This window comes from Atta cephalotes (assembly GCF_000143395.1).
Source record: "Atta cephalotes unplaced genomic scaffold scaffold00026, whole genome shotgun sequence".
In the NCBI taxonomy this organism is placed as follows: domain Eukaryota; kingdom Metazoa; phylum Arthropoda; class Insecta; order Hymenoptera; family Formicidae; genus Atta; species Atta cephalotes.
This window is the reverse complement of record NW_012130090.1, coordinates 840,767-853,093: the sequence shown is the minus strand read 5'-3', so window position 1 is coordinate 853,093 and position 12,327 is coordinate 840,767. Positions and strand designations below refer to the sequence as shown.

Genomic DNA, 12,327 nt, shown 5'->3' with positions numbered 1-12,327 from the left:
ATATATATATATATATATATATATATATATATATATATATATATATATATATATATATACTAAAATCGATATGAAAAGAGATATGATGTATAATATGATACAAGGTGTTCATGAAGTGTATGAATTATTCTGAGGCGCGGAGGTTAACTTATCCTGTTGACAGCGGTTCATTGTCTGGAAACAGAATAATCTTCACCAATGGTCTCGCGAATTCGGAGGAGGCTGTCTTCACAGTGACGACACGCACGTATCCGTCCTGATCAGGATGAAGAATCGTAATACAAGTGGCCATTTGATGGGCGATGTGACCTCGTTTCGTAAAAGACACAGCTGCCCAATTCGAGATACTAAATTTCTCTGTCGCCACTTGGTTTTGTCGACGAGGCCTGGGACGTACTCTTTGGCCCAACGCTCTCAGAAGTGGCTTCTCATCTGTTGGATATGTTGCCAGCGTGCTTCACATCGTATTGACTTGTCCATCCGAGATGGTTTAGGAACGGCCAGAAGAGGTGATCCAACGAAGAAATGCTCTGACGTTAATGCTGCCAGGTCATCGAGATCGTCGTTCATTAGTCGCAGTGGCCGAGAGTTGAAGCATGCTTCCACTTGCGTGAGGAATGTCGCTATTTCTTCATAGGTAAAGATGGCGTCTCCGATGACACGCCTCAAATGGTCTTTGATGGACTTGACGGTTGCTTCCCGCAATCCTCCGAAGTGTGGTGCTGCAGATGGGTTGAATCGCCAATGAATTTGTTTCTCTGCTAGAACTCGTCCAATGTGTCGCGACTCAGTAGTACCCGCCTGAAACATATTCCTAAGAGCGGAGTCAGCATCAATAAAGTTGGTACCGCAATCTGAATAGATTGTTTGGCACACGCCTCGAGATATGAATCGATGAAGAGCGGCCAGGAATGCATCTGTTGTGTAATCAGACACAATCTCAAAATGCACGGCTCTAGTGCTAAGACACTCGAAAACAGTTAAGCTTTATGTGCCTTATGTCCTCGACCAGGAGAAGTCCGCAGTATCACAGGTCCGGCGTAGTTCACTCCAGTATATGTAAACGGTCTTGATGGAGTCACGCGAGGTGGAAGATCGCCCTGAGAGACCTGTTGTGGCGTTGCCGCCCTCATCATACACCGATGACATCGACGTATGTGACTTTTTATCAACATCCGTCCAGAAGGCACCCAGAATCTTTGTCTGCTGCATACCTCCGTGCAGCGTCTCTGAGTGATAGGAGGTCATGATAAGCCTAATGAGTGTTGACCTCTTTGGCAAAATAATCGGGTGTTTCTCATCATAGGCTAGTAGCGCATGCTTTATTCGTCCTTCTACTCGAAGGATACTCTTCTGATCCATGAAAAGGCTTAATCTACAGAGAGTTTTGTTATTTTGAAGTTTGTCCTTTAATAGAGCCTGTGTTTCAGTTTTGTAAGCAGCTTCTTTCACTATTCGGATCCATGCAAGATCCATTTTCTCTAGTTAGTAATCCTGGATCCACTGTTGTGTCGCCTCGAATGCCAAGCGAATGTCGCCAACGATGACAAGCCGTTACTCGCAAGAATTTCTGACGAGTACCGTGTCAAGAGGTTCACTTTCTCGTCCGGCAGGCCGGCAGCCATGACGTGGATCTTACTCCTTTGTTCTAGAAGTTCTTGATCAGGCAAGGATACTTCTGGCGATTGAGATGAATCACCAAACAGCCATGAGGGCCCCTGCCACCATAGGTCATGTTATGCAAAGTGGCCTGGAGACAGTCCACGTGATGCACAATCCGTTGGGTTTTCCTAGCCGCGACGTGATGTCATCGTGCTTCCGGAAAGATTGATTGTATCTTCGACACTCGATTGGCCATGAACGTCTTCCACCGTGAAGGATGATCTCGAATCCATTCTAATGCCACCGTAGAGTCTGTTTACATGTGCATAAGCCTTTGAGACATGCGCAAAACTTCGCACACGTAGACCACTAGCCGCATAAGAAGGGAAGCGGCGCATAGTTCCAGCCGAGATAATGACATCTGTTTTAACAGAGCCACCTTTATCTTCGCCATTATTAGTCCCGTATGCCACTCACTATTTTCTCTCTTTCGCAGATACACCGCTGCTCCGTGCTTTTTCGGAGGCATCCACGAATCCAAGGATCTCCATGACGGGTCGTCAGGCCCCGTGATCATCAGCCAGCGAGGTACTTTGATGTCTGCTACGCAGGGAAGATCGTCCAAGAAGTTCTGCCATCTGTCTGCATCGATGTCATTTACTGGAATGTCCTAGTAACCAGATGTCCTGGATGAAGATCTTGGTCCGCACCATCACCAGAGCCAGCCAATGGATCAAATAGCTGTGCAGCCTGCGACATAATTGATTTCTTGATGATCTGCTCCAATAGACACTGGGCATCGGTCGATTCTGGGCGTCGATCGGTTAGACGCCTTATGCATTTGATTTGTGACCTACTGTTACGAGTTCGGATTTGCCGGCGCCCCACATAGAGCTAACTTCCTCCGATAGAACAGGAGGCAATCTAACTACTTGATTGTCTCAGCATGGACAAGCCAATATCCAATACTCCTAATCCTAACCTTATCCTCCCAGAGCGTGCGTTTGGACGAGACGCAAATGAGTAGGTCTCCTCGTGGTTCTCCATGGGAATCGTCCTGGTTCCCCGTGGAGATCCTCCTGGAGGAGGGGATCCTCCCCGAGGATTCGAGACGTGTCGCGGCGAAACTGCTCACCCCTGTAAAAACCCTGCAGGCGCTGTTGGGTTTTTCCATCGCCTTTCTCGGGGCGGCTTCATTGGATAGTCTGTCGCATATACCTTTATGGTGAGGTGGTGTTCGGGGCCGACTTCCATTAACTACTCCAATAGACGATTCGAAAATGTGAAGCAATCATCGACGGGATACCACTGTAATCCTAGCGCCGAATGACTTTCATCTTGTTACCAGACTCGGGAATCTGATTAAGCACGATTCTCTTCTGGAATGCTGATAAATAACTTGTCACGGTTAGCGGCTCATTTCTTTAATGGAAAGTCGCCCGCCGTGCAGATCTCCAGGAGTTTGTCATTTTGAATTTTCAATGCTCCCTTCAATGTTGCTGCTCTGGTGGATATCATCCATATGTATATGTCCCGTCGTAGCTGCGCCTCTGGGGTACCGCCTTCGTCGTCGGCCAGTTAATGCAAAATATGGCAAGATAAGGAGCACAAGCCAACCCATATATGACCGTGTTAAATTGGTATTTCTGGAACACTTTATTTCTTTTAAGTCTCCACACAATCCGCTGCAAATCCTGATCATCTCTATGCACTAAAATTTATCGGTACATCTTTTCGATGTCCGCTACAAAGACGTATCTGTGACAACGCCATCGTAACAGTACATCAGCAAGTTGCGATAATAAATTTGGATCAGCAAGTGCGCATTCAAAGAAGTCCCGTTTCCGATGTTAAACGAGCCATTGAACACCACACACAATTTCGTCGTGCTGCTGGATTCTTTGAAGACTCCATGATGTGGTAGACAATACACTTTCGCTTGGTCGACATGCTCTACGCGAGTCATATGTTCGAATTTTTCATATTGCTGCATGAAGTTCGCGTATAATTCACTGAAATGAAGGGTCCTTCACGAACCGACTCTCCATGCGCTCGAGCATATAACAGGCTCTTCTCCGCGTCGCGAAAAGATTCGGCAACGGTGTCTTAACGGGAAGCCGAACCACGTACCGACCATCTTGAGTACGGACATGCGTACAAACAAGTCCTCACTCTCTGTTCCTCTGATGTCCATGGAATTAACGGTTGTTGCACTTTCTCCTGTTCCCAGAAGTGACGCACGATGGCAGCTAGCGGATCGCTCAGCGTGCACTAATGTAAGCGGACAGTCATATGAACTGCCACCTCGTCTACAGTTCTCGATACAATCCAGCTCCACTAGGTTATCGGCTCGTGAGCCCCTCTCTTCCTGATGCCAGAACTTATGATGGCACCGTGGGCATCGGTACCAAGGAGGAGATCGATACTGTCAGATGCGCAGAAATCCGGATCGGCTAGTTCAAGGGTGTGACCACTCTCGCAGGTGTGACCACTCTCGCAGCGCAGTGCTGGCAATGCCCGCGTATGGTGAAATGAGGTAGCACAATTGCTGTCACCTTCAAGGTTTGCGATACATGACGAAATCGACAGCGAAACTTGTCCGCGCGCGATCGCTGTCTGCTGTCCCCCAACTCCATACACGGCGATAGATGTACACTGTCTCAACTTCTATGCTAATGTCTCGGAAATGATGGATGGATTTCTGATCAATGAGCGCGCAAGCGGCATGCATTTCCCCGGACCGATCTGCAACGTTCACATGCGCAGTGCAGAACAGCTAGCTGTCCCTCAACTGTATACTGAACGATGTGAGTCATGGCAGGCTAGGATGCCTGATGCTTTTGCTGGACCGCAAGTAGAGATTTTTCGAAGGTCACACGTCGTGCAACATAGTGTGATGCCGTTCCTCGCACACTGTATACGAACGTTTGTTCACGCACTCACTCATCTTGTGTTTTCCTAGGCAATTTAAACACAAATGGGCACGAATTGCTTTTGGTCCACATTGCTCTTCCTTTTAAACGCCTCGCACATCATCAAAAAGTGATCCTTGCGACACAACGAGCACGCTCCTTCTGAGTGTGATGACGAGTGGATTTTATAGCGTTTGACTTGCTTGGATTTACTTCAGCTCTGCTCCTATGAGTTATTTCCAATGTCAAAAGTCGCCGTTTCAGAAATTCCTGCAGTTCCTCAAATGAGGGTTGTGTACTACTCCCCACGTGTTCCTCCCAACGAGTTCGAGTACATGTATCCAAGTTCCATGATCCAGCACATATACATGTCCTCGCTGTACTGTATGGGCCGTCCGATATTAGCGAGTGCTCCCGCGGTGTTCCTGGCGCAGTGATACAACTTGCGCAAATCGGAGGCTGACTCGAATTTCAGTTTTGACAGCGCTATCAATGTGGAATAAAATGAGCGAACCAACAGTCTCGTGTTCTCGTAGTGATTGGCAAGAGACTTCCACGCAAAAGCGAAGTTATCACCTGTTAAAGATAGATTCTTAATAATTAATTCTGTTTCTCCTTTCACACTTGTCTTCAGATAATGCATTCGTGTGATGGCAATATCCTTCATAATCAATGATGTGAAGAGATCTCGAAAGACTGGCCATTTTTCGTACTCTCCCGAGAAATGTGGAATCTGGAGTTGCGGCAATGTAATACCTGTTGCAGTAGGATGTCTCCCATTCGACTTCCTCCTTGATTGTGGGCTAGCAACTCCATTTCAATGAGAATTTCAAGGCTCACTGTTGAGTTACATGTCTTTCATCTGGCCCAGAAAGTCTTTAAGATGACATTCATTTCTTGATGTCATCGTGATAAATATTACTAAGGCGATCATGATATTCCTTGAACTTTTGCCACTTGAAGTCGAGAAGCATGGTTGGAATGAACACTTTCGTTAACTTGGCTGTATCTACTTTTCTCAAATTGTGTGTACGCGTCCGTAAAGCTCTACTTGAGCCTATATTATCTTTTCAGAATTGTAAAGGAATGCTCGAAGTTGCTGCACTATGAAATCGCCTATTCGATGATCAGAATCAGGACCAAAAATGTAGCAGATTGAGACGAAGCAAGACACAATATTTACACACAAATAGTTTAATACACACACGAACAATTCTTTATTTCGATTTCATAATTATAATTACAGTTATTGTACAAAATGTTGTAGTAAATCACAATTTGAAAATTAATTAAATTCCGTATTCGAAACAAGCAACTCCGCAAGAATTTCACTTTAGCGCGTACCTCTAAGTTTCGCGTTTTCAGATCTCGCAGCAAGAATTCGAGCCCAAATGTGAGTGGACACGACTTATCAAAATCCCGGCGGAACAGTACACCGATTTGCAAGATTATGGCATTTACTCAAACTTCTTAAATTGAGCCATAAGGGACTGTCTCGTTTCTATTTATACTCACATATTTCTAGACTGTTCTCGAAAACTTGAGATTTAATTTGGAGGAAATGATATCACAGAAGGAACAGTCTAGAATCACCAAGAGAATGTTTTACGATCATAACAACTTAGTTTAAACAATTTAGTGCAGTGTGAGCTGTGCATACTTAATTGGCCGCCGTCCGCTGAGGCGCCTCTTGTAATTGGCGACTTTTGTGAGCAGTGCGATGCACTAAGCGTGGTCCCCATTGATTGCCTCTTCTCGCGCTACATTGCGTGACGCTATCGCACGCAAAGCGCCACGCAGTTCCAATCTCAATGTTAATCATTTCTGCGATCAAAAATTAAGTTACACCTTGCTCCAAATAATTGCAAATAATCTGATTTGGCATCAATAATCACTATAGTTAAAAACTATTGAGCAGTGATTATTGTAAATAATCTGAATATGAAATCAATAATTATTCCATTAAAAAACTATTAGGGAATGATTATTGCAAATAATCTGATTATAAAATCAATAATCACTCATTCAAAAACTATTGGACAATGATTATTGCGAATACTCCGATTATTGGATGTTACATAATCACTATTAGAGAATGAATAATTACTATTGTAAGCCAATAGTAATTATTGGTTTTCCAATAGTTCATTTCCATAAGGGATGGATTTGATGATACAAAAATATTATAATAAACTTCATTTGTCGCCAAATGAGAAACTTTTCTAGAATAATGAAGTCTATAATATTTATAATCTTTGTTTCTCTCTTCAGAGAATGAACCTAATGGCAAAGCCGCGGATTCTATAATTTCTTCGCCATGAAAAAAAATTTTATGTACAGTTGACGGTAATTAATTAATCAAAGGTATAATAAAATACTCTATTAGCTGTTTCTCGAGCTCTATACTCCAAATTTTTTTGCATTTATCTTATAATTATAGCAAATTATTTCTAATATTACAACCAATTTTTTAATAAAATTTTCCTCCAATTTTCCTCCAATTTTCCTCCAATTTTTGTAATAACAGCTATTATATTGGGATTTTCAAAAAATCTTCTCGAAGTGTTGCCATTTGTTGTTCCTACTCCTTGCTTAACAATATCAACATGCCAACTCTTTTTTTAAATTGATTTTGAATACGTCTTTTTGTTTCTTCTTTGATAGATTGAGTGGCTTCTGATGTTCTCCACGACTTAAAACTTAAATTGTAACTTAAATGTAGAATGTACTCCATAAATCTTATTCGTGCATGCAAACTGAACATTCCCAGTTTAATAGCTTCATTTAATGACCTATTTAGAAGTCTTGATATATTGTTTCAATTGGTTTGCTCCACAAATGACACAGTTACTTGAGAATGCGGTATTGATCATCTGTCTGAGTAATTTTCCCATCTATCATTGTAAAATGAAGTATATGTCGTACTTTAAAAATTCGTCCTTGTAGATTAATATTTATCACAGAGATGTTTTATTCCGTTTTCAACACGAGCTTTTTTCTTTTGTATTAAGTCTGCCTCCTTTGAGAACTCGAATTTTAGGGCTCTACAATATCTTATTAAAAACGGGCGACGATTTTTCCAGATATGTTTAATTTGGTTTTTAGCAAGTGTTATATTTAAAGGTTCAATCGAGATCATAAATAAATTTGAATCCGAAATATCCTCTGCAGAACACAAAAATGTCTATGCATATACTCACTTTGGGCAGATGCTCCATTACATCCCCACTTTGTATATAATATAAGATGTTCTTCTTGTAATGTTTCAATATCTATTGTTTTTAAAATTCTTCTAGAAAATTGATCTATGATCAAGCAAATTGTAAACTAACTTTTGCCAATTTTTCCATAAATCAATATTGTCTGGATTATCGTATTTTTTTTGCCTCAATTGTCTTTCGATAACTTGGAAATATATTATGACTAATATCTTTGCCTTTCAAAGAATTGATTTCAAAGATATTGATAGCTTGGCTTGTGTTATCAGTGCAAGCGCAGAATCAGCATTAAATGTTGTATCAGTCGAATTCGTTATTGATGAAGTAGAAGCGTCATTAATTTCTGGGAGTATGAGTTGCGGAGTTCTTGAATTTTATATCTTTTTGCACGATCACAGCATTCAAAAAATTTTTTTAGCATAATACCTCCACTCTTATTTGAAAGTGGACTACGATCTCTCAAATCGTCTTAAATTCACTGTAAATATATCTTCTAATGGCTGAATTTATGAAAAAACTTCATTCTAATATGATACATTAACTTGAATCTTTGATTTAAATGTGATAAAAATCTCTTATTAATTTCTGAAACTATTTTAAAAATTTGATCATCTTGTAACGAGTATTTTCATGTAAAAACTGTTCTAATAAATTTTTACAGTCAAAGAGAACATTGCACATAGCTTTATAAGGCGACATCAGTCGTAATTGCAGAAAAAGTACAAATCCGATAGGAGACATAAACACTTTACAATGCCATTTGCTCTAATAAGATTCTAAATTGAACACTTCAAAGCGATTTTCGAGATTCACAGCTATTACACTATTCTTGCGTTCTGTGCCTCAGCAGATAATAACACTATGACATGTAAAAAAAAACATTGTCATAATTGTGTGCCTTACGCCTTTGTGAATATAAAAAAACACATACGTTGTTAAAGCAAGGAAGACAAATGAAGTGCACAAATAAATAAGGATCTCAAAAATCGCTTTAAAGTGAATTGACAGATTGAAGTTCACCTTCAAACAGAAGTAGAGATAAGTAAAAAAAAGACATTTAAAGAATATAAAAAGATACAAAATTCAAAAACTCTAAAATACATTTTCAGAAACTAATAGCGAATTCGGCAGACCGCACTAGTATGCACTGAGTACAAACTTCTTTAGTGCCACGCATTCAGCGCACTGTCTCAGTACGTTAAGATTGTCATATTCGGCAAAGAAGATTGAACCAGTGTAGAGCTGACTTTAAGCAGTGTGGTAGAATCGGTTCTAACTCACGTCCTCTGAGGAGAGCGTGGGGCGCGGGGGATACTCGTAGGTGCAGGGGAAGAGAGGGGGAAGGCGCGAGAAAGGTTCCGGCGCTATCGATGTTTACCGATATCAATACACGCCGCCATGTTGTGACGTGATCATTGAAGACCGCAACCGACACCGCCACCGCCGCCGATGTCGTCATCACGCACCCACCCCAAAATGCGTCGCGGGCCGCCATGTACGCTATCACATATATAGGGTCTTTCAATAGGGACACTCGAAATTTAGTGTTAGATCATGTTAGATCATAGTAGCCATGTTGTTAAAGTGACATCTGTCAAATTTGTTGTGAATTGTTTAGTAGTGTATGGCAAATCACCATGGAAGGTCATAGTTGAGCAACGTGTGCAAATCATAAAATTTGATTATTAAAATCACTGCTCTGTTCGAGAAACGTTCCACGCATTACGTGATTTTTATCCTCGCCACAATCGTCCTGCTGAGTCGACTTTTGGTGGCCAAATTCGAGTCAATCGGTTCGATAATTAATCAGCCAACACCAGTACGTTGCTGAAACGTAAGGTCTGCTGAAAACATCGCTGCTGTACGTGAGAGTGTACGGGAAAACCCGAGGTCAATTTCTCGTCGTTCACAAGAACTTGACCTTTCTGTGACTTCAACTTGGCGAATTTTGCGTCGGGACTTGGGTCTGCACCCCTATAAAATTCAACTGACCCAAGAACTTAAGGTAAACGACCATAGACAACGCCATGTGTTCGCTAATTGGGTTCTGGAGCAGTTGGAAGTTAACCTAAATTTCGCCAAACAAATCATCTTTAGCGATGAGGCCTATTTTTGGATGAATGGATATGTGAACAAGCAAAATTGAATTTGGGACGATACCAATCCACGCGAGATACATCAGTTCCAAATGCATCCCGAGAAAGTCACTATTTGGTGCGGATTTTGGTCTGGCGGAATCATCGGTCCGTAATTCTTCCAAAACGAAATGTTGCCATAACCGTCAATGGCGAGCGCTACAGATCGATGATAAGCAACTTCTTGTGCCTAAAATGGATGATATGGATACTAATAACATGTGATTCCAATAGGATGGCGCTACGTGCCACACATCGCATTCCACGATGGACATTCTGCACGAGCGATTTGAGGACATGGTTATCTCGCGTGGCAGCGAACGTGAACTGGCCACCGAGATCGTGCGATTTAACGCCTTTAGACTTCTTCCTTTGGGACTATCTTAAATCGCAGGTCTATACGAATAAACCGCAAACAATTGATGCTCTCAAAATCAACAACAAATTCAGCCAGATTTATGCGAGAAAGTCATCGAAAATTGGACCGCCCAAATACGTGTCACCACCAAGCGAAGCCGCAGCGGACATTTGAGCGACGTTATATTCCATACTTAATGCCATAAAATATTTTTTCAAATAAAAAAAAAATTGAGTGGATATCTCACACACAACTTTTATTTAAAAATCGAGCGTCCTTATTGAAAGACCCTTTACTTATCATCTTTCTCTTGATTGCCGTTATCTTCTATCTTCTTTTATTCTTTTTACACTCAAAACTATTTGACATGTCACATGTTCTGATAATGATATCATCAATGTAATTTTGATACAATTACGACATTGTCAAGTACACATACCGATATAAATGTTAAAGATCTCGATGCATATCAACGTTACCAAGTAATGCGCATAATGATATAAAATAAATAGATCAATTTTAATCTACGAATTGCACGTGTTTATTTTCATATTGTTATTCATTCTTTTTTCTTACAACGAAAGAAAAGAAAGTACATATATATAATGATGTGAACGAAAAATTTTTTATTCACATGATATTATTATATCGTTTTTTACGTATTGAAAATTAAAGTTAATAGCTCGCAATCAATCACGAGCTGATGTCCATTGAAGATATCGTTATCGCGTACAGAGTCTTCGGAAGCGATATTGAAGAATCGCGTACATCGACCGTATCGACGAGTCGAGCTAATCATTCGAATTTATATCGATACATCGAGTCAAACTCGAAAATATGGCGTAACCGTCATTTCAGTCATCGTACAGACGAAGCATCGAGATATACGAGCGTAGCGTTCAGCGTGCAAACTCTGACGGTTAGCGTACAACGCTTACAAAATTGTTCTTGTATTCGTTTCGCAGCATCTTGTAAATATTCCGTCGCTGCTCGTAGAGGCCCTTCCACATTTCGATAGAGATCGTGTCCGTGTGATCGTGTCGTGATCATTTACCAGGGCGATCTCCACGTAACTCGGTGGACCAACGTTAATTCCAATTTTCAAAAATTTGTAACCATCAGATCGTAACGTCTGTTCAGTAAACGTACCGCACAATGCTTCATGCTGTGTATGTACATAATATTAAAAAACATTTCTTTTGTGTATAGAATGTTGAAACTTACATATTATTGCAGTCCTTCATTTCGTACGATACATTGCTGTCTTTAGCGAAAAATATTTTCAACCGTTTGTACAAGCGGGTATCGCAAGACTGATTGCATCCGCGTAATTGCGCATATGGTAAAACTTCTAGAATCAAAGAAGAGATAATCTCTTCCATGTTTCCAAGAATTGTGAAACGTGTTGCGACAGATTTTTTTCTACGTATTTTCTTTGTTGCGAGTTTATTAATGTTGTATCACGTCTTTTTATGTATTTTCTTTGTTTATCAATATTTATATGATTTATATTTCGATGGCATTAATGACATTGATGATGAGCACGTTGGCGACTTTATTTTTTCCCCAAGGACATTCCCAATATCTCGCTTTTTCCTTCACTGGACTTGGCGAGAAGAGATGCTACCCCTTTCTCTCTTGATTTTCAACATATATTCTTTTACTCGATCCATGTCTTAACGCTCGTAATTGAAGTTTACGATTGATTGAAAAAAGCCTTATACTATCTATACACTATCTATACATTGCATATATGTACGGTCAAATCGGACATGTCGCGACGTGTTTAACAGAAGCGTCGATGTTTTCGGATACATACATACATACACACATATATACATACATACATACATATATATATACGTTCATACATATACATTCATATGTATTCATACATATACATTCATACATACATATATATACGTTCATACATATACATTCATGTTTATACATACGTTCATACACACGAGTACATGTATTCCAAAGGAAGGAAAAAGAAATACGTAATAAATATAAATACGTAATAAATATTAGGTGTACAACTTTGCTTCCGCCGTTTTTTTCCGAAATTCGAGGCTTTATTGTAAAAAACTGGTTATACA

At 40.6% G+C, this 12,327-nt stretch overlaps 1 protein-coding gene and 1 pseudogene across 1 annotated transcript; both read right to left on the bottom strand.

The window, feature by feature from the left end:
* Positions 1–414: 414 nt before the first annotated feature.
* Positions 415–1,476, bottom strand: LOC105620438. The gene is made up of 2 exons (XM_012201929.1): positions 1,110–1,476; positions 415–917 (listed from the first exon to the last, which is right to left on the bottom strand). Exons 1-2 carry the CDS (start codon positions 1,474–1,476, stop codon positions 415–417), a joined length of 870 nt encoding a protein of 289 aa, XP_012057319.1.
* A 9,683-nt stretch (positions 1,477–11,159) lies between these two features.
* LOC105620437 lies at positions 11,160–11,607 on the bottom strand (annotated as a pseudogene).
* Positions 11,608–12,327: the final 720 nt, after the last annotated feature.